At 58.9% G+C, this 26,550-nt stretch overlaps 1 protein-coding gene across 1 annotated transcript in view; it reads left to right on the plus strand.

The window, feature by feature from the left end:
* BCR (breakpoint cluster region) overlaps positions 1-26,550 on the plus strand; it is a 122,277-nt gene that overhangs the window by 87,725 nt on the left and 8,002 nt on the right. Inside the window, exons 9-16 of the mRNA XM_012661006.1 lie at positions 6,731-6,852; positions 7,835-8,003; positions 9,970-10,089; positions 10,892-10,967; positions 12,139-12,243; positions 12,928-13,002; positions 14,731-14,828; positions 17,014-17,145. Of these exons, the coding sequence (XP_012516460.1) occupies positions 6,731-6,852; positions 7,835-8,003; positions 9,970-10,089; positions 10,892-10,967; positions 12,139-12,243; positions 12,928-13,002; positions 14,731-14,828; positions 17,014-17,145 (897 nt within the window). The remainder of the gene's footprint in view (positions 1-6,730; positions 6,853-7,834; positions 8,004-9,969; positions 10,090-10,891; positions 10,968-12,138; positions 12,244-12,927; positions 13,003-14,730; positions 14,829-17,013; positions 17,146-26,550) is intronic.

The following is a 26,550-nucleotide window of genomic DNA, read 5'->3' on the forward strand; positions in this document are numbered from 1 at the left end:
TCCGACTGCTACTTAGGACGACTGGAGAGAAACGCCTTCTTGCTGTTCAGATCATGAGCGTCCGCTGCCTTAGGGAATGGAGGAAAATGAGCTGTTGCCCAGATGTTGGCAGCCAGGCCCTCATTCCTCCGTCTGTGCCCATGGCCTCCCTCCGTACTCGTCACGGCCAGGGTCTCGGGTTGACCAAGCAGGAAGTGTTTAGGCGCTGGTGTTTGACAGACGCAGGGGCCTTTGCACCCTTGCCAGCATCTGGCCTGGAGGAGGGGCACTGCTCATCGAGGAGGGGTCACTTGGGTACCTCAGCTGCAAAAGGGGGAGGAGGACTTGTGACATCTGAAAGGTCACCGTCAGCCCAACCCGCACCCCGTCATTCAGAGCTCTCCATCCAGGGCATGTTAAGGGAGGTGGCTCGATGGTGGCTAAGCCAGGGTGGCAGACACGTGCCCCACCCGGCCGTCCGTGGGCAGACATGGATAGCCAGGCACTCCAAGCCTGGGCATCCTCCTCAGTGTTCCTTCCGGCTGCCCGGCCAAGCTGCAGACCCCGGTGGGGTAGAAAGGATACCAGGCGGGCCCTGCCCCACCGCTAACTGGTGTTACTGATTTGGGGACACCATTTTTCTTCCAAGTATCTGTGCTCTTTGCAGTCAATAACTCGGGGCCCACGGCCCCTCCAGGTGTGAGGCTGAGAGGGCTCCACAACCTTCGAGGGACTGTGTGGAAGCGATGGGTCATGCCCTCCCCACGTGGCGCCGTCTGTGTTAGAGGTGGCAGGAGAGCGTCTTCCATGTCACCAGCAGGACAAGAATCCGTAGCTCCCACCCCTGGCGGGCAGGGGCGTGCTGCAGGCTGCAAAGAGAGTCTGCAGCTGGGAGGGCCAGAGCTTTGCCTGTCTCTGAGTTTGGTTTGTGCCAGTGAGCATCACATTCCCACAGCAAGAGGACCTTGCCTCTGAGTTCTCATGCAGACCCCGTGGGGTCAGAGGCATTCTTCCTTCCACAGGTGAGGAAACGGCGGCACAGAGAGGTTGAGTGGCTTTCCCACAGTCACACAGCCACTAAGTAGCTAAGCCAGGTGAGGCCAGGTATCCCCTGGCCACCCGTTGCACCCCAGGCATGTTATACTTGGGTTCCCTTTCCCCGCTGTGAACCAACAGGACTTGTCCACCCCTGGAGTGGAGTCTTGAGGAAGAGGATGTACCCCTCTCAGCTCAGCACGCTACCCAGGCTTAGGTGCTGGGCGGCGCCCCATCTCCTGCTCCTGTTGGGAGCTGCCAAGGGGGTTGGCTCTGTTTCTAGCTCCCCTGGCGGTTTGGCAGTGAGAGGCCCAGGTGTGAGCCCTGTGGTGTCCCCTGTAATCGCAGCATCTTCTCAGCCAAGTCCTGCAGCTCCGAGGCTGTGCTATTGGAGGAAGAGGGACTTTGGGCAGCATCACGGGTGGTTCCCTGGCAGTGAACAGTGGCCAGCAGGTGCTTGGCCTTCCCAGCGTCCTGGCCCCGGCATACCTGGGGGCTGTGAGCAGCAGGCGTCACCCAGGAGGACGTTCCCCTCAGCCCCCCAGAAACATCAGGATCGAAGGGTCCTGCAGGCACCTTTTCCTTCCAGGCCCAAGTCCTGTGGCTCATGGATGGGTGGGTGCTCATTTGTTTGGCTGAATTAACGTCATAGTTAGATAACTGGATCCCCACTACGGGGTAATTTCCCCTCGGGGTTGCCTGCCTGTCTGCCCTGAGCCCTGCACCTGAGCATCCCCCCAGCTCAGCCTTGGAAGCACATAGGACGATGAGGTTTGGATGTTTTGTTTCCCAAGAGCCAGCCAGGCACTGGCCTCCGATCCCGTCTTTTGCCGGGGATCCCAGAGGCCCCTCGTGGAGGACGAACTCGGGGAGTGGTCCGATAAGGATCCACAGGGAGGCCTGGGGGGAGTGTGACTGGGGCAGGCTGAGGCTGAGAGGCGGTAGGACTTGGACACAGCAGAGTGGAGGCCTCTGGGCTGAAGACAAAAGAGTTGCAAAACAGCTGGAGGGACCAGACTCTGTCGGCAAAGTTTGCAAGTGCTGTGGAAAGGCAGGTACCCGACCCAGGGGTGAAGGCGGGAGGGGCGGGGTCCTCCGCTCCGCCAGGCACAGAGTGGCAGCCACTGCTCACCTCTGAGCACCAGCTTGCTCGCCTGCACGATGGGGATGGGCCTGGACCTCTCCGAATCCTTGGGAAGAAGCCGAAAGAAGCCTTGGCAGGCACTGCTCGCCGGAAGGCAAAAGGCGGGAAGCTCCGAGGGTGTGGCATGCCCCATGTGGGGGGCCAAGCTTTCTTGGCCCTTCGTAAACAAACATCTGCAAACAGTGGGGTTCTCAGCTCGTCTGGGCTGGGTTCCAATTCCCTCAAGGAGTGTGGGCACACGCTCACCCCCTCGGCTGTTCCTTTGCCATGAAGTGGCAGAGTGGCGGCTACATAGACGGCCCTGGGGAGTGACATGAGCTGTTTGGGGTGACGCTCTAGGTGCTTGGCATTCGTTAGCTGCCACCACTGTCACTATTGCTGTAAACTGGCAGTGTGCTTCCCGGGCCCTGTCCCACCCTCCGGCAGGTTCCCGTCCCTTCTGGGCCATCCCCAGTGAGGGACCATCTTTTGATTGTCTCTCCAGGTTATTCGAAACCGTCTGGGCCAGGATTGGCCAGGAGAGGCTTTCTTGGGGCCCAGGTAGTGGAGGTTTGCTCTGCAGGGAGGCCGGTTAGCCAAGTGCCAGGAGCCAGAGGACAGAGAGAGGGAGGAAGGGACAGGAGGTAGGACGAGCAGGACCCTGGGCCTCGTGCTCGACTGCGGGGGTCCGTCAGCCTGGCCGGGGTCCCTCATTGCTCCCGGCCCACCTGTTGAACCTCTGGAGCCCACCAGGTCCCTGCACAGCCAGCGCCACTGACGGACAGTGTTGGCCAGATCACTGGCACTCAGCCAGCTCTCCAGGGACACGATAGTGAGGGCTGGGGCTGCTGGCTTCCTCCAGAGCCCCCCTGGGCCAGCCGCTGATGCCCCCACCTTGATCTCACCTCACCCTCTTCCTTCTCAGCTTCCTCTCCTCTCAGCCCCACCTGGGCCTCCTCCAAGACTTTCCCTCGTCTGCCTGTCAAGGCCCTGCTGATCTGTTCATGATCACACTGCAGTAGCTGAGGAAATCCCCCAGCATGCCCTGGAGCCTGGTCTCGGGCTTCCCAGAGCGTGTCTTAGTTCCAGCTGCTGCAGCAAAGCACCACCCGCTGGGAGCTTAAACTACAGATGCTTCTCCCACCGTCCTGGAGGTTGGAGATCTGAGGTCAGGTGCCAGCACGGGCAGGTCCCGGGGAGAGCCCCTTTCTGGCATACAGACGCCGCCTTCTCACTGTGTCCTCAGGCAACCCGTCCTCCGCGTGTGCACCTGGAGAGAATAAGATCTCTTTCTCCCTCTTACAGGGACACTGGACCATCATGAGGGCCCCGCCCTCCTGACCCCATCTAAACCTCGTTATCTCCCAAAGGCCCCACCTCCGAATACCACACACCATCCCACTGGGTATTAGGGCTTCGTGAATTCTGGGGGGACATAGACATCTGGCCCATGGCAGTACCCTTCTTCCAGCTTGGTTTTCCTGGGAAGGCTGGGGGGGGGGGCGGTTGCCATGGTGACAGCTGATGGAGGCGCTGGCCTAGGGGAAGAGCCCAGAGGAAGGAAACCCCCTTCTCAAGGCCAACGCGGCCTGAGCTGCCCCTCCTGGGAGGACTGGACACAAGATGCAACCTCCTAGGGCCTTGGTGGTTTTCCTGTCTGCAGAAAGGGGGGTGATGGTGCTTCCCTCGTTGAGTCCCCGTGAGGAGTGGGTGGCATGGTGCGTGGGAGGCTCTGAAGGTGGCACCTGACCCTCGAGGACGGGTTCCAGCAGCCCCATATGAGGGCCTTTAGGTAGGTACACCGTTTGATTTAACGCTCTCAACAATGCCTCCAACTTGTCTTTTTCATTGCCATCTCCGTTTTAAGGGAACTGAGGCTCAGAGATGGGGCAGCAGAGCCGCGGTGTCGTCATGGAGAAAGGAGGGCAGCCGAGGGCAGCGGGGGTGCAGGAGGGCCCTGGCCGCGCTCGCCCCTGCCGGGCGATGTTATGAGTCATTCAAGAAGGCAGCCGGTGTCCCTTCCGGCTCCTTCTGGCAGCATTTCCCACCTGGGGGGCGGGGAGCTCCCGAAGGGGTGTTGTCCTGCCCTCCGTGCCTCCCTCCCAGCCCTGCCCCACAGCACACATGGGCGCACACGCTTGCACAGGGACATGTGCCTGCATGGGGCTACCTGCATGAGGACACGCTCGGACATACGCTCACCCTGGAATGGACACCCACACGGAGACACAGGACGCACTCAGGGACACACACAGATACACAACAGAAGCGCTGAGAGCTCCAGGGAGCAGCTCTTCTGAGTCTGCCCCTCAGCAGTCCTGTCCTGGGGTCCAGTGAGGCCCCAGCTCTCTCTGTCCTACAGCCCCACCTGGGGGCGTTTGCTCCTCTCTGCCGCAGGGACACTCCCCCCAACCATGGGATCTTACACTGTCTTTAGGACGCTGTGGGGACCCAGCCCTGCCCTCGCTGTGTCCCCTGGAGGACCCGACTGGGGTGGGTCAGGTGGAAGTCGGTGCTGGTTGAGTCCCCTCCTGCCACGGGGCACAGCACAGGTGTCTGGGCGTTTCTGGCCCACAGGCCACGGGTGCTGCTTCTGAGCTTAGCGTAGGGTGCCCTCTGCTGGTGACAGCAAGAAGCTCAGCTCCTTTGAATAGAGAGAGGGCTGCGCTCCCGCCATATCCCCGCCTCTCTCTGAAGGTCCCTTCAGCCTCTCCTGCTGGGCCAGGAGACCCTCTGCCGTGTCCTTGGCAAGGGGCAGCCTCTGGTCTTTCCCCGAGGACCTCAGTGTCCCAGGACCTTCCCCAGACTGGTTACCACTGCAGACCCAGCGGTGGGACGTGTGCCGGGTCTCTGGGGTCAGCCCTCCCGTGCGGCATGGACAGACATTTCTCCAGGTGCATGTGCCGTTTCTTGCTTCCTGTGTGTGCCACTGCCAGGCAGGGCGTGGGCGGGTGCTGATGAGTCACAGCCTTGGCACGCCAGCAGCCTTCTTGCCCTTCCACTTACGGGCGATGGCCCCCACATAAGTCATAGCTCCCCCGCCAGGGCCGTCACGAGCTGAGCTACCTACAGCGGTGACATGCGGCCTCCACCCAGGGAGTGTCAGTGGCCTGGCCCAGGCTGTACTTGCTTCTGGGGGCTCTGCTGCCTCTGGCCCCTGCGGAGTGTGGGAGAGTTCAGGGAGGCAGGGGTTCCCCAAGAAGAACCTCGGGCTGCGGGCGGCAGCAGAGCCAGGCACCTGCCGTGGCCCCTGGGCCCAGCCTGGCTCCTGCGGAGCATGGGGCCGCTGTGTCTCGAGATGGGCACAGGTACGCTTCCTGCTGGGGAGATGCTGGGTTTTCATGCGCTCTGTTGTGTGAGCCCAACCTGCAGACCCTCCCAGCCACCATAGCCCAGGGTGGGAGTCGCTCTCCCTGGGAAGCCCTCCCCGAGGCCAGGGGGGCCAGTGCCCGCTGAGCACCTGGTCTCTCCCCCGGGATGGGAGCTCCCTAGGGTAGAGACCGGTGCATGATGCCACTTGCTCTCTGTGCTGCCTGGATGGATGGCGAACTCTCCGGGGCTCAGCTTTCTCGTCTGTGAAATGGGCATGGTGACTTGCCCACAGCGTGTTGTGGGGATCACGTCAGATAATTCAGGGGATGTGCTTATACAGCACACTGGCCTGTGCCTGGGGAGGGCTCGCTGTGACATTCTGTCATCCTGGCCCCTTGTCCCTGGCACAGAGCCCAGCCCGTATGAGGTACTGAGCACCATTTGTTGGGTGAATTAGTGATTTACCCCAGCACACCCATTCAACAGCCTCTCGAGCTGTGTGAGCAAGAAGGGCCGCTCCTTGACTTTCAGATGAAGCACTGAGAGGCAGAAAGGCTTGCTGGGAGCTCGTGCCGCCCACCCCCAGTCCGTCCATCCCCCTCTCCCCTACCCCGTGCCCTACTTTGCCTCTGCTCTCTCAGGCCACGGGTGTCCAGGCAGGTGTCAGAGGTGTGACCCCTACTCAGGGCTGCCTGCCTGTCCTGTCTAGTCAGGAAGACGAGGGATTCCAAACATGGGGCCCCCAGCTTCCTGCCATCCTCAGAACCAGGGCCGGCCCTTGTCACGACCCAAGGGCAGCCCCTTCTCAGAGCACCCCTGGGCCTGTCTCCTCCCTGCTGACCTGGAACGTGAAGCTCTTCCCGCCACAGGGCCTGTGCCTGTGATGGTCCCTTCTCGGGGACACCCCTCCCTGGCGTGGCTGGCTTGTCTGGAGTTGCCACCCCAGAGAGGCACTGGCCCCTGTTTAAGGGGGTTCTCCCATCACTCATCTTCCCTGCAGCCTGTTTGCTCGGCTGTGTGCCCTTCCCCGGCCCTCACCTGCCCCCAACCCACCCATCCTCTTCCCAGGCCGAGCACCCCAGAGGGACTCAGAAATGTTTTTGAACAAAAGGGCACATAAGCCCCAGCATGTTATCGGTCCAGTGAGATGGACAGAATATTCTGGAAAGTGGGTCGGAGGATTGGAGGTGGAGGGAGTGAAATGTCCTGGGGTGGGAATATCTCCACGCACCCCGCTCGGGCTGGTGCTGACCCGAGCTCCCCGCCACCCTGTGCCTGCAGCACCGACAGCTGCTGAAGGACAGCTTCATGGTGGAGCTGGTGGAGGGCGCCCGCAAGCTGCGCCACGTCTTCCTCTTCACCGACCTGCTCCTCTGCACCAAGCTCAAGAAGCAGAGTGGAGGGTGAGTAGACACCGCGGCCCCCAGCCCCCCGACGCTCCAGGACCGGAGAGCCTCTCTGGGGGTCATGGAGTCGCCTGGGAGCAGTCAGTGACGAGGTGGCCAGCCCCTCTTTCTGTTTCTGCCATCTGGGCACGATGCCAGGTTCAAGGTCAAAAATTGTCACTAACAATCTGCAGACGTGGGGCATCGTGGTGACCCGGCTTTGAGTCTTGTTAGTGAAGGGCAAACCTGACCATGACATCACGCACCATCGCGGGAAGGCCATGCTGGGACCTTTCTGGGAAGAGCGGGTGGCAGGTCGGGGGGCTGCAGGGGCTTGTGCAGCATAGCCCTCCCCTGCCCTTGGCAGGCATGGCTGGGTGGTCACGTCCCCCCGAGCCGGGCAGCGGCTTCTGAGCTGATCTCAGCACAGGGCTTCAGACACCCCTCACCACCAAGGATCTGCCTCACCCAGGTCGCACCAGGTTGGATTGGAGCAAAAAGGGTCACATTGGGAAGGACCAGAACTGGGTTCCTCCCCACATGCTGCCGTAGCCCTGCTGGGTGGGTTGAATCAGTCAGCTTGGAAGAGAGCCTCAGTTTCCCATCTGTCAGGCAGGGGGATTATACCAGATAGATCTATAGCCCCTCAAACTCTGCAGCCCCAGGGTTAGACTTCAGTCTTGTCCTCTCATTGGGCATCCTTGATGTGCTCCCGCATGAGCTGCTGACTTGGGAGTCAGTGCAGGATATGGTGGATCTGGGCTCCTCAGACACCTTGGGGCCTGGGGCCACCGTTTGGAATATCTGTTCCCCAGAGTCACTGAGATCGGGGGCCACCAGTGTCTGCCAATGGCCTCGGTCTGCATGGAACTCGAGCTGGGTTTTAGGTCAGGTGAACCGTGCGTGGCCACGGACTTGGGCTCTCTGATTTCGAAAGCAGTGACATTAGTTGGCCAAGGAAGGTGGTCAGTGTGTATCAACATTCTCCTTCTCCCCCCAGCAAAACCCAGCAGTACGACTGCAAGTGGTACATTCCGCTCACGGATCTCAGCTTCCAGATGGTGGACGAGTCGGAGGCAGCACCCAACATCCCCCTGGTGCCGGACGAGGAGCTGGATGCCTTGAAGATCAAGATCTCCCAGATCAAGAGTGACATCCAAAGAGAGAAGGTGCAGGGCTGGGGGCAGCGGGGGGCCGGGCTCCCTGTGACCTGAGTGGGCAGCAGCCCGGGAGCCAGTGGGTACTCTCTTCGCCAGACGTCTCGATCCCACGTCTGGTCTCTGGGACCCCTGTGGGCTCTCAGCTCTTGGAGGGCTGGGCATCTGGTCACAGCCGGGCGCCCAGTTGTTCTGAGAGCCCCCAGCTCAGTGGGGCTCCAGTAGCAGAGCAGCCGGCGGCCCTGCGCTCACGGGAAATGAAGGGGCAGGATGTGGTGTTCACAGTGCGCCGTTCACGGGATACTTCTCGTACCTGGCAGACAGCCTGATGCCTGTTGTCTAACCCGTGACCGGGCGTCCCTCCCATGGGACGCTTGCTCATACTGGCAGATGCCCTGTGGCTCTTGCCTGACCCGTGTCCACTTTACGCCTGACTGATCGTCGCTCTGGTGCTGTGAGTCCTACCTCGTGTCTCACTAGTGTCCCGGGGAAAACCTGGCCTGGGGCAGCCCCTGGTCCTACAGAAGGTGCCCAGTGGGAAACAAGTTGGGAGACTTTTGCTTACAGATCCTGGGCTGGGAGGGTGCCACGTTTGGGAGGGCAGTCTTCCGTTCCCGGGTCACACGAGGCAGGAATGAAGAATCAGCCAGAGAGAGACGTGCGTAGCAACCAGCAGTGTGTATTAACATAAGGGAGTAGCGTGGGTCACTTTAAGTTCTTGGGAAAATGCCTGAACGGTCCTTTAAAAGGAAACATCAGGAAATCGGGAAGCGCCGTCTGCTAGCAGGGAGAGATACCTCTGCGTTCTTGTCTCCAGCCACCGGCTGGCGTCGTTATGCCTGGTCAGTGATGTTTGCTGTGTGTTTCCGTTACGTGGGTGAAGTACCTAGTCACCAGAAGGAAAGTTGCAGCCAGACCGGGGAGGGCTGGGAGCAGCCCAGGACATGGGGCTGGAGGAGGTGCCCGGCTGTCCCCCTTGCAACTGTCCCGATGGAGGACAGTCCCACATGGGGGTGCTGTCCTTCCAGGGGTTCCAGACTTCAGGCCCTTGGTTCTTTCCAGAAAGGTTTAGGAAACTATGAAAATAGTGAGGGATGAGTGTCTCATGTCTAGGGTTACCTGGCCCAGGGGAGGTGCCATACAGTGGCCACAGATGAGGTGGGTCCCTAGAAGGTTGGGCTTCAGTCCAGGGATGCCTGGCTGGGGTGGTCACAGCAGGACAGGGTGTCACCTCGGTCCTCACGCAGGGGCCCAGCCTGCTGCCCCCAAACCCAGCACGGTTAGGAGCTCACAGGGAGCCCCAAGACCAGGGTGAGCATCTAGTTTGTTCATCTAGGCGGGACTGTGGCCTCCATGGCAGGGTGTCCTCAAGCAGAGGAGCCAGAGCTGCGTCCGCAGGGGCAGGCAAGGCCTATTGACTGCCACCACTGCATTTTCTGTGTGGTGCCCTTTGGGGGTTAGGGACAGGGCCCTGCTTGGTGACACTTCAGTTTTCTCCTCCCGAGCGGAGGCTTCAGGAGGGATCCACACAGCTCGGCACAGGGAGGGTTTTCCTGTCCAGGTCCTGGTAATGTTCGTCTGGCTCTGTCGGGAACCCCCACAGACACTCCCAGGGGGGCTGATGATTGGATCGGGGGGGTGTGGGGCCCTCTAGGTCACAACAGCCCCCCAAAATTGTCCGAGTTTGTAAAAATTGAAGGCAAGGACGTTTGCGAAGCTTTCTTCTCTCTGTCCTTACGAGAGGAACGACCTCATTCCTTCAAGACAGGTTTACTGAGCACCTCCCGCAGCTTGTGTCAGGCCTGGACCTTCTGAAAAAGCCACCAGCAGCAGCTGTCCAAGGCTGGGCGGTGCTGAGGGGACAGACGGGACTCCCACCCTCCACGGGCCGGGCATGGGGGCAGTGGGGCGGACCGAGTGGGAGCAGGTTGTGCCAGGCCCCTGAGTGGAAAGATGAGGCTGTGGCCGTTCCCTGCAGCGAGCGAACAAGGGCAGCAAGGCCACAGAGCGGCTGAAGAAGAAGCTGTCCGAGCAGGAGTCGCTGCTGCTGCTCATGTCTCCCAGCATGGCCTTCCGGGTGCACAGCCGCAACAGCAAGGTGAGCACCCGCCACGCCGCCCCTCCTGCTCTCCCAGCGCTCCTGACTGACCAACCACAGCCGTCTTTCTTTCGAGACCACCCTTGTCCAGCACGGCACAGGCAGGCACACGTGCGCCCCTGGTGCTTTGGGCTGTAGCCTCCAGGTTGAGTGGCAGCTGGCTCAGCTCCCACAGCTGGGAAGGGGCAGGGTGTCCTTGGAGGGTGGCCTCAGAGGTTTGTGCAGCCCCAGCTCTCGGTACAGGGAGGCTGTCTGGGGGCCTCAAGGGCCAGAGACGCACCTGTTCTCCTGGGTCGGCTCCTGGTGCCGTCTCTAGCCTGGGCCTCTCCCTCGATGGGCATGAGACACGCCTGTCACTGCAGAATGGTTTGTTCTCTGACGCCTGGCCGGGAGGGGCAGCCGGTGGGCTCTGCAGCAGCCTCGTCTCTGGGTCAGCTCAGGGCTCGTGGGTTGGACGCAGTAGGTCAGGTCAACATCATCAGCTCACCATTGCAATTTCGCCTGGTGACCTCCTCCCTGTCCCTGAGCTCTGTGCCCCCTCTGCCTGTATCACACCCTGGCCCAGGCAGTTCAGATGGGGGCTTATGCCAGAGGTAGGTGTGCACGGGTGCTGTGGCCTGATGCCCAGCTGGCAAGAAGGGCAGAGAGTGCCGGAAACGACTCACCAGGCTATGAGCACACCCCGCCACTGGGCTCCAGCCGACTGGCAGCAGTGGGGTGCCCTGCGGTGCCCTGAGACTGCCGGGTGCTCGCCTAGCCGAGCGGAGATAACTGGGTTGTGCTGTCCTTCTCGCCCACCTAGAGCTACACGTTCCTGATATCCTCTGACTACGAGCGTGCCGAGTGGAGGGAGAACATCCGGGAACAGCAGAAGAAATGTGAGTGGCCTCTGCCTCCGAGGACATGGGCTTTGGAACATCAGTGCCAGATGGGCATCTCCTGTGGTTTTAAACCTTACAGGTTACATGAGCCCTAATTGAGAAATAAGTTGTAGCTGTCCCAATAGGCTCCCAGCCCTCTATTGCCCCACCTGTACCCCGCATCCTCTGCGAATTCATTCCCCCTCTGCCCTCTGATCTCCCTGGGAAGCCCCCCCAGGCCTTTCCGGCACCCACCACTGCCCCATCCCTCTGGCCCCCCGCCTGCCCCCATGTGGTGGGCACTGTCTGCTCTCGGGACAAGATGCCCACTCCCCTCTGTGCTCTCCTGCCTTCTCTGGCCCCTCTGGCGGTTCACGGGTGGGAGGGCAGACCCTGTTTCCTCCTCAGCACCTCAGCAGTATGGGTTGGTTTTCACGAGACATCCTTGCTGGGACTGGTTCCCACTGACCTCTGTGTGCGGCCGTCCCTCTTGCGCGGGAGCCTGGCCGAGCACCGAGTCCCGGGTGGCCGGGGCCTCCCATGGCTGTGGGCCGTCTCCCACTGGAACAGCATCTCTTGCTCACCTGTTGCACACGGACGCTGGGCGGGGTCTCTGCTTGCCTCTGACCCACCCTGAGCTCCCATCCCCACCTGTGCGGAGCCACATCTCGGCCCCCAGTGCCGCCATGGCCTGCAGGGATGAGGGGCTCCGACAGCCCTGCCAGTACTCGTGTCCCAGGGTTTTCTTTCATAACAGGGGGACCCAAACTGTTTCCAGGGTGGCAGCCTCTGTTCCCTGCTCAGCAAAATGTTATGCCCAAGAATAAACCCCTTTTCTCACCTAGCGGAGAAACAGCGTTAGCAGAGTGGGGGGCAGAGCCGTGCTGGTGTCTGGGGAGACACCACAGGGAGGTGCACCCGGGCCACCCTCTCATTCGCAGACCTGCCTCGTGGCTGTGCTTAGGTGGCGTGTGACGTGTTTATAAGCGTCACGCTAAGATTCCTCCAGGCCTGGGCTTTCGGGGCCACGCCTCAGCCTGGTGCTAGACCAACGCTGCACCTGGGGACCCGTCACCCCCTCCTGAGCCACCCAGCGCCAGGCCCCACCGTGCTGCCTCCCCAGAGTGTGGGGGTCGGCGACAGCAGTGCAGACTGGCCAGTCAGGGCACCTCCTCTCCGTCTGCCGCAGGTTTCAAAAGCTTCTCCCTGACATCCGTGGAGCTGCAGATGCTGACCAACTCGTGCGTCAAGCTTCAGACCGTTCACAACATTCCACTGACCATCAACAAAGAAGGTGGGGCTGCCCTCGGCACGCTGTGCTGCCGGGAGGGAGGACAGCCCGCTGGCTGGAGGGCCACCTTCCGTCCTGCCATTGGCGCTTTGGTTCAGACGGTGGATGGTGCTTGTTAGGGCCTCTTGTCCACTCCCAGGAGTGGACGGGGTGGGTTAGGAGCAGTCTCTCCGTGGGCAGCTGCTGCTAGGTGGTTGAGGAGACACGGCTCTGTCCCTGGTCACGAGCCGTGCGACAGGTGCTCCTCAGACCCTTTGTGTCATGGATCCGGCCCGAGTCCCGTCCTCCCGGCCCTCTTCATCCAGCTACTTGCCGGCCCATGCTTTTGGTCAAGCTGAATTTGCATTCACTGTTGCTCATGTGCACGTGTACTCGGTCATGCACAGGTACATGTTCGTGCATGTACACCCCGTGCACATCCTGCATCACCCCAACACCCTCTCCTGCCCTTGGAACCTTCATACACTCTGTCGTGGTCGCTGGTTTGCCTGTGCTGCGAACCTGCCAGATTCTAAGATCCTTGAGACACACCACGGCTACATGTTTGGTCAACACGCTGCTTCGCCCGAACCGGGCAGTCGGCAGCCCCGCGGTGTCCACGTGGTAGCTCATTTCGCAGCAGAGCCAGTGTCACCTGCCTCCCTCTCCCAGGAGGACAAAAGCTCACCTGTTTGGTCTCTTGTATAGATGACGAATCTCCTGGGCTCTACGGGTTCTTGAATGTCATCGTCCACTCAGCCACCGGATTTAAGCAGAGCTCAAGTGAGTGCCTGGTTGGGGAAGGGAGGTGGCGGGGGCTGAGCCGGAGTGTCCACCTCAGAAGGACCGATCAGGCAGGGGGTGGGGAGCCAGGGAAGTTGTTCAGCAGCCGCCTTTGACCGGATGGCCACGGTTGTGGGCTGCAGGCGCTGGCTGATGCCCTCCGGGTGTGGGGTTGTTTTCGCGGAGTGGACGCTGCCTTTTCCTGCGCTTGTCTCAGATCCTGCAAGCTGGCGGGCGCCCCCTGCAGGCATGCCATGTCACTGCAGGGGTCGGAGTTTAGTGGAAAACTCGGCTCCGGTCGCTGTGGGTCCCCGGAGCCTGGGTTCCAGGCCAGGAGGGCTGTGGGCCGTGCATCCTGACCCCATCAGAGCAGATTTGGCTGCTCTGTCGAGCCGGGTGGATAATACCCTTTTCCTCCTTCCCCTGCAAGGGGCGGGGGTTCTCCTTGCCGTGTAAGCTGTCGCAACAGTGAAGGCTGGTTACACTCAGTTGTACTATAGATGACATTTCTAGAAAAGGCAAAATATGGAGACAGAAAGCCAATCGGTGATTGTTGGGGGCTGTGGGTGGGAGTGAGGACTGCCTGCACATGAACCCAAAGGGACCTTTGAGGTGAGGGCAGGAGTCCTGAAATGATTGTGGTGCATGTTTGCACTTGTGTTTAAATTTACTAAAAATCCCCAGACTGTACACTTGCAACAGGTGAGTTGTGTGGCGTTTAGCCGATGCTCCATAAAGCTGTAACACATGGCTGTTCCCCTGGGCCCCCTCTCTGGCTGCCCTGTAAATGTTGTTTCCCAGGTTCCACCCAGACCTTTCGCCCCTATGGCACCTCCTCCCTGTGCTGTCTGTCAGCAACATAGACGACACCCGGGGCTGCCTCTTGGTCCCCGGCTTTTCTTGCCTAGCCCCCTGTTACCTTCCCACCTGTCTCCTCAATGTCCCATACTCTGAGCTTTGCACCCCCAAAACAAACCTATCTTTTATAGCCCCAAACTTGTCCTTCTTATCTTATGTCCTGCCTCGGTAGAGGGCACCACCATCCACCTCCTCGGTCAAGCCAAAAACTACGCCGCTTTATCTGCCCGTCAGGGGAGCTCCTTGACCATCTCTGGCCACCTTCCTCCAGGCCCTGGGTGGTGGCGCCCATGCTCCCGCCTAGCCCCAAATGATTTTTCTAAAATGCAAAGCCCACCCTGTCCCAACCCCACTCCCCTTTGCGACTCATGCCTTCCCAGCGCTGAGCCGGTCCCTGTGCCCCACCCCGGCCTGGAGCCCCCTTTGCCCAAACCCTTTGCCTGATCGTACTCATGGCAGGGGCTGCTTGGGTCCTAGGAGCTTCCCCCAGGACACCTGGCTTCTGCTGTGGCCTCGCCGTGTGGTGCTCATCCCACCATGTAGCGATGGTGGCACGTTCGGCTCTCTGTCCATCCCACCCCGTGGAGGGCCCTTCTCACTGTAGGGGCTTGAGCCGGGGTTTACTGAGTGACCAAGTGAGCGAGTGTTCGGAGAGGTCCCACTTTCCAGCTGCACCCATGGAAATTCCATGGGGCACGGCGGGGGCATTGCACGAGGTGCTGGTGCCCGTGCCGGCTACTGGTTTGGTGGGGTTTTCTTTGAAAAGAAAGTCAAGACCATTTTTTTCCCTATTTTGAAAATAACACCTGCTCTTAGACCATGTGGGTGATGTGGGAAGGTGCAGTCACCTCCCGTGTCCCCTTCCCACAGATCTGTATTGCACCCTGGAGGTGGACTCCTTCGGCTATTTTGTGAATAAAGCAAAGACGCGCGTCTACAGGGACACTGCGGAGCCGAACTGGAATGAGGTGAGGAGTCTGCTTCCAGCAGCACCGGATGTTGTCTTGGAAAGAGTCTACAGGTCCAGGGCCTCCCTGAGGGCTTCCCCCAAAGGCAACCTGCCAGCATTCCAGGAATCTCCTGGGGGGTGGAGGTGACTAGCCGAGAGATTTTATCTCCGTGTTCCTGAGAATCTCACCCACCCACCCCCATCACAAAGACCGGCTGTTACTGGAGAAGTGTTTGGAAAGAGACTTGAAAGGGCTTTTTGTCCTGCCTTTGTTAGCACTTTGTGTTTACTTGGTAGGTTTCCATAGTGTTTTTTAGCCGAAGCTGGGCTAAGCTGGCTCTGACCCTCTCAGTTTCCGGAAGCCCTTGTTTCTGCCTGTGGGGCTGGGGGGGCCTGGCTGTTCGGAAGGGGCCTGTTTGCTCCTCTCTGGCTGCCGGATTTGAGTTTGTCCCTCGCTTTCCCTCACCTTGGAGAGCTGTCATGTAAGTCCCTTAACCACTTGGCCCTGAGCCTTCAGGACTGGGGGGATTATTGCAGAGAAGCCAGTGTTGATTAAGTCCCCAAATCCATGAGAGATGCCATGTCCCGGCTTCTGCCACAGAGAGCTGCCCCCCGCCACCTCTCCTGCAGAGGAAGAAACAAGTCATGAGGCCGGTAGGGCCAGCAGTGGGGCTGGACCTCAGCTTGCCTTTCTCGGCGTCCACCGCTCATTAGTCATTAGACTTGCTGCCTGAGAAACGACCTGGTCTGTGGAGCTCTGACATCCCTGCAGAAAGGGCCGAGTGACAGCTGTGATGAGCGGGGATCAGCGCCAAGTGGGATCCATGGAAGAAGGCTTTACAGAGAGCAAGGAGGCCACGGCCCAGCAGAGGCACTGAGGGAGGGGTTCTAGGCAGTTTGCAACGGTCCGGTCCGGTCGGTCGGATGCCAGCAGTGGCTGCTGCTGCAGAAGCTGCAGGGAGGTGTGAAGGTGCGAAGGCTTTGATGGCAGCAGGTCGCCTGGCACCACCCTTACTGTGCATGTTCCTGGCAGGCTCACACCCCACCCCCATTCAGGTTCAGAAATAGCTGCTGCCTTTTCTTCCCCTCACCCTCCTCCCTTTCCCCACCTAGAACCCCTGTGCAAAGGCATCGGGAGGTGGAGCAGAAAGTTCACACCACAGGCCCAGGGCAGGCAGACGGCTGGCTGGAAAGCCCAGGGAAGCATTCGTTCCCCCAGGTCCCTCCCCTCCTGTACCAACTCCAACGATCACTTCTTTTTTTCCTTTTAAATAGAATTTTTTTAGAGCAGTTTAGGGTCACAGCAAAATTGAGCAGAAAGGACAGAATTCCCATTTACCTCCTCCGCCCCTCCACTGGCGACAACCCGCACCGGAGTGGGACATTTGTTACAGTCGACATGCCAGCATCACCCAGCACCCATAGTGGACACTGGGGTTCATTCCTGGTGTTACACATTCTGTGGGTTTTGATGAAGGCGTGATGAGTATATCCACCATCGTAGTATCTTAGGGGACAGTTTCACTGCCGTAAACACGAACCTGCATCGACCGTCATTATCACCCAGAATCCATTAGAATATCTGCATTTTTTTTTTCTTAGAGACAGGGTCTTGCTCTGCCACCCAGGCTGGAGTGCAGTGGCACAATCATAGCTCACTGTAACTTTGAACTCCTGGGCTCAAGTGACCTTCCTGCCTCAGCCTCCCAAGTAGCTGGGACTCCATGCCACTACGCCTTGCTAATTTTTTATTTTTTTGTAGAGACGGGGTCTCACTATGTTGCCCAGGCTGGTCTTGAACTCCTGGGTTCAAGCAATCTTCCCACCTCAGCCTCCCAAAGTGCTGGGACTACAGGCGTGAGCCACCTCGCCCGACCATATATCTGCATTTTTAACAAGCACCCCTGGTGATGCAGGTGTTATAGGGACCACCCTTTGAGGTGCTGGGGTAGGTTTGAGAGGCATTCAGGGCTTCCAGAAGCATCTAGGCCAGGCCACAGCATGGTGACAGGTGCCTACAGGGAATGCTCCTGAGGGTCCAAGCTGAGTGAGGAGGGTCTCCAGGTGAGGGTCCTTCTGGCGCACGAAGGGCCCTGTTTGTGCAGGAGCCATAGCTGAGGCCCCTCCGGCTGTAGTGCTGCTCACCACATGCTTGGACCTGTTTGTTCACACAAGACTTTCCTGCTTCTTTCTCGGGGCCGTAGGAGTTCGAGATAGAGCTGGAAGGCTCGCAGACGCTGAGAATCCTGTGCTATGAAAAGTGCTACAACAAAGCGAAGATCAGCAAGGAGGACGGTGAGAGCACAGACAGGCTCGTGGGCAAGGGCCAGGTCCAGGTGAGCTTGCCGTCCCTTCCCGCCCTCTCCCGTCCGGCGCCCGTGGTGGGTGGGCTGCCGCGGCTCTGAAACACCCACCGTGGGAGACCTGGGCTGATGCCCTCACGGCTCCAGACAGACTACCTGCTCCTCTGTCTGTCTGTTGTGTCCTATCCTGTCCCCAGCTTGGTTTTCCAGCTGAGGCCTCGGTTCTTTCATGGCCTTAGGGGAACCCAAAGGCAGAACAGCTAGATGGTCCCGTGGGCTGAAATTGGCAGTTCCTGGGCCACCTCTTCTTGGAAAAGCAACAGGGTCCCATTGTCTTCCCACTTGACGTCCCCTTTCTGGGTCCAGCCCCAGTTGGTAGGGTGGACAGCTGTATCCCCGAACAGGCTGCGCTCCCCTCCCAGGGCTGGTGTAGAAGCCCCTAGGTGGGCGGGAGGATGTATCCGTACAGGACCAGCGAGTGGCCCTGGGTTGTCAAGGAGAACTGCCGGCCCCTGGCCTTGGGAAGGTTACCCAGCCCTGGGGCTCACTGCCAGTTGTCAGACAGGACCTGGTGCCCCTGCCCATTTCTCGTGGTCCCAGCTGCACAGTTCCCAGGGTGGCTGGGAGAAGGCCCTGGTACAACCTTCCTTATAGCGTGTCTCCTTAGACACAGCCAAGCTGGCGCCTCCCCCTTCCACCTTCACGTGCAGCCTCTGGGTAAGTAGGTTTTGACATTCCAGGTGCCCCGGGGAGCACAGCGCTCACCAGGAAGCCCCACCTCCCTCCCTCAGGGCAGGAAGTAAAAATCCTCTTCCTGTGAGGATCCTCTTCCAGTGAGGAAGGAAGGAGGAGGGTGATTTCCTTGAGTACTTCGTCATCTTCGCTGTGAGGGCCCACGTGCTCATTCAGATCAACAAGTCCTTTATGAGTGTGACTTGTACCCCTGCCGCGGCCCTGGCTGGCGGGTTCCTGGGCCATGCGCTGCTGCCGGGTTTCCACACTGGGAGCACACGAGGGAACCCAGTGCTTGGGGCTGCCTGGGATCCCACTCCCCAGACCCTTGAGACCAGGTCTAAGAGCAAAAATGCTCCTCTAGCGCATGCCTGAAATCCCAGCTACTCGGGAGGCTGAGGCAGGAGGATCGCTTAAGCCAGGAGTTCGAGACTAGCCTGGACAGCGTAGCACAACCCCATCTCTCAGAAAGAAGTGATTTTTTTTAATGCTCTTGGCTGTCCTGATCTTGCCCCACAACATGGGTCTCGTTCACCCTCCCAGCCTCTGTGTAGACTCTCATGGCGTGAGTCTTCCACGCGGACGGGCTGCTCCGCTCTGAATGACACATCCTGGTGCTGGTCTCCTTTGAGAACCGAAGTTCTTTAGCATCTGTTGAGTGACAGCTGGAGTCTGGGTGATGGTCACAGCTCAGGCCCTTTTGCGCATGTGCGTTCTCATCGGGTCCTTCCTACAGATCTTTGAGAGAGCTCATTTGACGCCCAGGGGACCTTCCCTAACCTGCTCAGGGTCCCCGGGTACCCAGGGAAGTGGAGGGAGCAGAGTGCAGAGCTGGCCGCACTCCCTGTGCAGCCCCTTCCTGCCTCCCTCCGGGGTCCTGCATCTGCCCCAGCACAGGGCATTCCTCACCCGCACCCCGGCCCTGCACCCCGGGCCCTGGGCCCACACCCGCCCGCATCCTGCACAGCCTCGCTGCTGGGCAACTCCTTTTCTCTGCTCATCAAACCAGGTAACGGGAGGTTCATATTCCACCAGCCTTTGACTCATATCATCAAATCTTCAACCACTGGAGTCCTGGGAGTGTTTTGAGCCATGGTTTCTGAGTCCTGGCTTTGGGCGACTGTAGGGGGTCTCAGGGGAAAAGAGAAAAGAAATGATACTCCTCCCCTTTTGCCATATCAGGCCCTCTTTTGAAATCCCTTGCCACAGTGCTCCTGGGTACGAGCACAGTATTTTTTGCTGCACACGACTCATGCTTTACTCTCGGGCAGTCTGGGATGCCCGCTGGGCGCCCTGCCTTGCCCTGTGAGAGAAGGGCAGCGAGTATCAAAGAAAAAACAGCGCGGGGCAGTAGTTAGAGGGTAAAACCAGATCTTATTTAGGACGATTGCAATAGAGGAAAGATACCTCAGCATGGAACTGGGCTCCATCCCAAGGACCACGTGGACAAGTGGGGATTTATAGCCAAGGAGCAGGGTGGGGTCGGTGGACAGAAAGCGACTTAGAGGAATCGTCGGGGGTGAGGGGAATTCGGGCTCAGCTGAACTAACAGGATTCCGAGGGGGCCGGGTGAGCAGACGTCACCTGGGGGTGAGGAATTCAAGCAGATATTGGGGGTCGGGGGTTCTGGCTGGCCTGGCTCAGGGTTCTTGCTAAAATTGAGCTCTGAAGGACAAGCCCAATGATGGAGCCCAGTGGAAAGAAAGAGCCAGAGGAGCCTGGCTAGAGTTTGGTCAGGCAGAGAGTCCCTAGCACGCTGCACGTGACCCAGGCGAGGCCACGGCACCGCCCGGGTTCAGTGACCTGTCGCTCACAGGGCCTGGTCAGTTTGCTATTATTCTTACTCGTCACGGTTGTTGGGAGGCAGTGGAGGAGGCACGATCCTGCTCTGCCGCAGTCACTGAGCCGGTGGGACAGGTGAGTGGGAAACGTGGCCCCCGGTCTTCCCTCAACGGAAGGGGATGCGCGCCAGCTGGAGGGCGTGCGTGACTAACGCCAAGTAGGCGGCAGCCAGCCTGGCCCCTGGAGCTCCAGGCTCCGGGCAGCGGGGACTTGTTTGTGAGATCCGAGGACAAAGGACATCAGAGGAGGGGCAGTGATGCCAGTGACGCCCTGCGAACCTAGCCTGGTCTCTGTCTCCCCCACGGCCATTTTCTGTCAGGGATTCCCGGGAGAGGGTGTGCCTGAGTTGCCGGGGCTGGCCTGTGTGAGTTCAGGCTTTTCCCGGTAACGTCAGGCCCGTGCCGTGCTGCGCTGTGCGGACAGGGGGTACCTGGCTGTCTGCATCCTGCTGTGGGGGCCCCTCACCTCACGCACTTTGACTCAGGAGTGGGGTGGACGACCTTTCCGGGAGGTGAGGCAGGTGCCGCCCGGGTGGGGAAGGCACAGCACCCAGCAGTGTCTGGGGCAGGAAGAAGCCCAGACCCAGCCGGGGGGCGGAGGCTCCTGGCAGGCCCCAGGGCTCTTCTGAGGGGAGGGGCCGGGGATGGAAACTGAGTCTCCAGCAAAGCCGCCCACACACTCCCATGGGCAGGAGGAGTCAGAATATTCTGGGGTCGAGGTCTTGGCCCGGTCTGGTTTCCACTCCCCTACGTGGTGCCCGTGGGCGTCGGGTTCAGGAGCCATCGGCCTGAGTCTTAGATTTCAGCTTCTGCTCTTCAGACGAGTGTCCTGGATGAGTCGCGGGGTCCCCGCTCCCCTTCTTGCAGAGGCCAGAAAGGCAGAGGAACGACACGGCAGGGACGCAGCATGGGGGTGCTGCTGTCCAGGAAAGAGTCACGGATGGCACGGCTCTGAGCCCTCGCATGTGGGCAGGTACAGAGGACTCGGGTGGGGGTCCTTTCGAGCCAGCCCTGAGTGAGCCGCCTGAGCAGGCGAGGCTGTCCCCGTCCACCCTCAGACACCGAGATCCTGCTGTGCCGCCCCAGTGATGGGGCCTCCTGTGTGCCATGTCCCGGGGACCCCAAGAACAAGAAAGACCTCTGTCCCTGGATTTGTGACCCAGAGCAGGGAGACCCGAAAGGAAGGATGCCGCAGGTGTGCCGAGAGCCCAGCCGGCCCTGCCCCAGGGGCAGCTGGCGGCTTGGCTGGCGTGATTCTTTGGAGGGTGAGATCGGGGACAGAGACGCCTTCCCAGGGGGAACATTGAGTCTGTGTCTTCAGGGAGGGATTTTTTGAGCTTTAGGTGTTAACATCCTGTGCTTCAAGCCCAGCAGGGGCACAGGAGTCAGAATGCACAGGGTGCAGCGTAGCTGGAGGGCTGGCAGAGCAGTTCCGTCTGCAGCCTGGCCCCGTGCGCCTGGGACAGGGTCGGCGACGGGCCCTGAAGGCACCGTCCAAGTGCCCCAGAACATCCTGGGCCGGCCGTCGTTTCCTTCTCTCCTCCATTTGCGAATTTTCTAGGTTGCTAAATCTCCTTAGCCCTGTTTCTTCTCCCTAGGGGTAAGTTTGTACCGAGCCATAGAGCTCTGTCCTTTCCCGTTTCTCCTGTGTGCACCGTTCCTCCTGGCCTGTTGCGTGTCTTGCTGGGCTCTGACTATGTCCCAGCTCGGGCATCAGAGTTGGTTTTTGTTACTGCTGTTCATGTTTTACGTGAGCCATCGGGGTGAGATTCGGGCCGAGGCCTCTGGCATGGTCTTGGCTCTGTCTGAAGCTGCGCTCAGGCTGGCAGAGCGGGCTTTCCCAGACATCTCTGCCAGCCCGGGTTTCGTGGGAACCTGACCAGACAGGAGCCATAGGTCCGATGGGGCCCCTCCTGGGGAGCCCTGCAGCCACTCTCCACCCGCCACCTTGAGGGGAGGCCTACCCACTCATGACAGTCTCCCTGAGTGACCGCCTGCTCCACGGCGGTTATGCCCCAAGAGCTCACAGAAGTGCTGGCAACAGCCGTGTAACTGTAGAGGGGACACCCAGGTGGGTGGGTACACCCGTGTGCACAGCAGCACCAACCCTGCCAGCCTGGGTGCCCACCCGCTGGGGAATGGATAATTGGAAGGTGGCAGATCCATAAGGTGGAATATTACTCGGCATTCAAAAGGAAGGACATCTGACACGCACTACAACACGGATGAACCCCTGTGACCTGCTCGGTGAAATAAGCCAGTCACAAAAGACAAATACTGTGTGGCTTCACTTCTGTGAGGGATTTGAAGTAGTCAAATTCACAGGGACAGAAAGTAGATTAGAGGTTGCCAGAGGCTGGGGGTTACTATTCACTGGGCTAGAGTTTCCGTTCGGGATGATGAAAACGTTCTAGAGATGGCTGGCGGCAGTGGTCACAGCAGTGCGAGCGTACTTAAGGACCTGTGCACTTAGAAATGCTTATGGTGGTAAATTTTTTATGTATATTTTACCACGACTTTTTAAAACGTTAAAGAAACTAAAACTGCCCACAGCGTGCAGGGACGGACGGACGGACGTGGGAGTCCTAACTCAGTAAAATCACTCCCTGCCCCTGGTGAAAGCCCCAACCACCAGAGGGCGCACTCTGCCCCAGCGCCAGCCACTCCGCAGTGCACCAGCATTTCACCTGCAAGAGGACAGACAGGTGCCTGGCTCAAGGCAGTTCCCAGTGCATGTAACTACTGCTCACTTTGTACCAGTACACATTGTACTATGTGTATTAAATAACTTACAGATGTATCTTTTTTTTTTTAAGAGACAGGATCTCACTCTGTCTCCCAGGCTGGGGTGCAGCGATGCAGTCATAGTTCACTGCAGCCTCAAGCTCCTGGGCTCAGGCAATCCTCCCACCTCAGCCTCCCAAGTAGCTGTGACTATGGGTGTGTGCCCACATGCCTGGCTAATTTTTAAAATTTTTTCATAGAGGCTGGTTTAGAACTCCTGGCCTCAGGCAATCCTCCCACCTCAGCCTCCCAAAGTGCTGAGATTACAGGCACGAGCCACCGCACTCAGCCTGATTTGTGTCTTATGTATGTCTCGATACGGAGGTACCACAGAGTGGAACAGACAAAGCATACGTTCTAGCAGGGATGGTAGACATCAGCCAAAATAAAGACCTGTCAGATGGGAGGTGGAGGTGTGGTTTGCAGCCGGGTGGTCAGGCGAGGCAGATGCTGCTCTTAGCGTAAAGGCACAGAGAGGCCCTGCTTGTGTTGTGAGGATTACCTCAGGGCCATGTATGTCCTATCCACACGGTCATTCACTGGCCTGGGGTCTCAGGTGTGCCCGGGTGGTGGGGGGATTCTTAGGTGAATGAGACATGCATGGCTCGTGTCACAGAGACACAAGTGAGAGAGAAACTTACACAGCTTCTTAAGCACAGACTCGGGGCGTGCTCCAGGGGGTCTCTTGCACCAGGAGCATAAAATGAGTGATGTTTATTTTTAGCTAACATTTGGGAAAGATTTTAAGCTGTTAACACCACGTGAATGTAAACACATATGAGCAAATCCTTCTTGTGCAGATTGCCCGGGACTCGTCCTGAGGAAGCATGCTACTGCCACCGGCACAGCGGAGGGACGGTGACGCAAGCCCCCCTCTATCGTGGGCCAGTTTTGGACCCTGTATCTTTTCTGCTTTAACTTGCACAGCATAAAATGCATCCGTGTTAAGTGGAAAGTTGAACACTTTCTCAGTGAATCCACGGAGTTGCACGGCTTTCACCAGCTCAGAATAGTTCCTCTTTCCCATTTATGGCCCCTCCGTGTTCCTACTCCCAGACCCAGGCTGATCTGCTTTTCGTCTCTACAGGTTTGCCCATTCCTCACATTCCGTAAAAATAGAATCATACCAGCCTGATCTTTTGACTGCTTTCTTCCACTTAGCGCAGTATTTTTGAGGGTAATCCACGTTGTAGCATCATCAGTATTTCCTTTTCGTGGCTGTATAGTACTCCATTGCGTGCATATGCCACTTTTTTTTTTTTTTTTTTTTTGAGACAGAGTCTCACTCTTTTGCCCGGGCTAGAGTGAGTGCCGTGGCGTCAGCCTAGCTCACAGCAACCTCAAACTCCTGGGCTCAAGTGATCTTCTGCCTCAGCCTCCCGAGTAGCTGGGACTACAGGCACGCGCCACCATGCCCGGCTAATTTTTTCTATATATTTTTAGTTGGCCGATTAATTTCTTTCTAATTTTAGTAGAGGCGGGGTCTCGCTCTTGCTCAGGCTGGTCTCGAACTCCTGAGCTCAAACGATCCGCCCGCCTCAGCCTCCCAGAGAGCTAGGATTACAGGCGTGAGCCACCACGCCCGGCCTTTATGCCACATTTTTGTTTCTCCATTTGCCAGTTGACAGGTACTTGGGTTGTTTCTCGTTCAGGGCTGTTGTGGCTGATGCAGCTGTGAACACGTGCTTGGCACCAGGCTTTGCGTGGCTGGATGCTTTCATTCTGCTTGGGTAGACACCCAGTGTGATTGCTGCCTTGCACCGCAGGTTGACATTTTGGGGAACTGCCATTTTTGCAGAGTGGCTTCACCATTTTACATCCGCAGCGGCTGTGAGAGAGCTCCTGTCCTCCACATCCTCACCAGTGCCAGTTATAGTCTATCCTAAGAGGGCATGTTCCTCGATCTTTTTAAGTGATGCTGAAGACTGGCTGGGAGCAGAGAAGAGCAGCAAAGAGTTAAAGACAGGATAAGCCTGGCGCAGGCCTGTAGTCCCAGCTACTCGGGAGGCTGAGGCAGGAGGATTGCTTGAGCCCAGGAGTTCAAGGTTGCAGTGAGCTGTGATTGTGCCACTGTATAGTTAGACCCTATCTTTAAAGAAAAAGTTCAAGAGACCAGGGCATGTGGAAAGACCATAGTGAGAGCCACAGGGGTTCCCTGCTGGTATCTGGGAAGACCCACCCCTGAAAGTAGATTGCAGTGCAGAGGCACAGAGCTCAGACAGAAGCAGCTGGGGACACCCTGCTGCCCCATCCAGGATGGTGACGGTGGACATGGAGGAAGCTGTTGTCTACAAGGAGGCGAGTGAGGAGAGAACAAGCATTTCCTCCTTTGGGCAATTTAGTCGTACCCCTCTCCACGCCAGCCAGGAGTGGGCAAGAGGATGCCCTGTGGCCGTCCATTGGCGACTCATCTGGCCGTACCAGCTACAGAGCTAGCAAGGCAGCACTTGGTCCTCCGTAAACCACCATGCAAGGAGGTCACTGATGCTTCAGGGCTGTGTTCAACACCTGTCCCAGTTGGGCTTGGTCTCCCTGGGATGGACGTGCAGGACAGTTTTCTAGGTGGACCTCCATTCCCCTGTCCACCAGGCCCACCAACCTCAGTTGATATTCCGAGGCCCCCACCACGCCCCACCCCCAGGGAGATGAGCAGAGACCCGGACCACCCGCCGAGGCCACTGGCCCCGGTCGGAGCAGCAGGCACATTCCTCACCGTACCCTGGCGACCCGGACACATCCGGACTGCTTTAGTTTTTCCCTTGACTGCCATTTCCCCCTCGGTCATCTGTTTTTCCAAACCCCTGGTCCCTTGCTTGTTTACTTCTCTGGTGCTTTATATAACAGCATGAGAGAGCAGCCAGCCTTGAGCGATGTTTGGGGCTTCAGGCACCGGCTTCATCATTGCTCTAGTCTTTGTGCTGCTTCCGCTCTGCCGAGCACACTCTGTTCTTTGGTGTGGTGCCAGCCTTTCCCACTGGAGCCACCGGCGGGGACCGCCATGAGGGCTGGGTGTCTCATGGCTGACACCCCGGTCATTTTCAGTCACTGGAAGCTTCAGAGAGGGACCCTGTGAAGAGCCTGCCTGGGCACGTCGGGGCCAAGTGGGGCGGGCGCGTGCTGGACACCAGTGCCCAGGAGTGGACGAGGGCTGGGGCTGGAGTCGGGCTGCTCGTCATTTGGCCAGCTTGCTCTGGGAGAGCAGGGGCCATGTGGGGTGTTCTCTGCCCTGGGCCCATCGGAAGTAGTGTGTGCCATTTGGGGGGTTCCTGCTGGGAGTGGCGCGGGCCCTGGGACAGTCCCGAGCACCTCAGTGCGAGTTAGACTGACCAGTCAGACGCCTTACTCAGTGTCTCCAAACTCTGGCCACAGGAAACCAGCCACTCAAGAAGGAAGCTCAGCTTTTCTGGGCTTAAGAGGAGATGGAGACACGTTGGAATTCCCGTAACCAATAGGTGTGGGGGTGGTGGGGGGGGCGGTTTCCCATACAGACAAAAAAGTGGAACCCAGGAGTAATGGGAAACTTTGACCTTGGCCAGCCAGACGCAGGGCGTGGCTTCCCTCGCAGCCTAGTCAAAAGGCCGAGGAGGCCGGGCGCTCCCCACCGTGCTCCCATCCAACCTCTCCCGGCCTCTCTGCCTCTGTGGCATGCGAGACTCAGCCCCCGCCGCCATGCAGGGCCTCCTTCGGTACTTCCACCCCAGCCGGGTGCGCCGGAGCCCGGTGGCCTCTGCTGAAAAACACCTGTGTGCTCGTGGCACTGCCCTGTGGACTCACATCCGAAACCTGATGTACAAGGGCGAGGTGGGCCGGCATGTGGGCCGTGGTTCCCGGGTGGGCTGGTGGGGCGGGGAGGTGGGTAGGTCTCTGCCACCCGGATGTCTCCGGTGGCTCTTCTTTCTGTCCCTCTGCCTCCCCGGACTCTGGGCTGCTTGTCGGCTGCTTTTGCCAGTTCTGGGTTTTCAAGGAGAAAGGCGCCCAGTGGTGGCTATTCTTGGGAGGGGGAGGGAGGGACGTCTCCTGCCCAACCTGCTTCTGGATTTCCATTCTTTTTTTTTTTTTTTTTTTGAGACAGAGTCTCACT

Source organism: Propithecus coquereli, unplaced genomic scaffold (genome assembly GCF_000956105.1).
Source record: "Propithecus coquereli isolate 6110/MARCELLA unplaced genomic scaffold, Pcoq_1.0 Scaffold698, whole genome shotgun sequence".
Classification (NCBI taxonomy): Eukaryota; Metazoa; Chordata; class Mammalia; order Primates; family Indriidae; genus Propithecus; species Propithecus coquereli.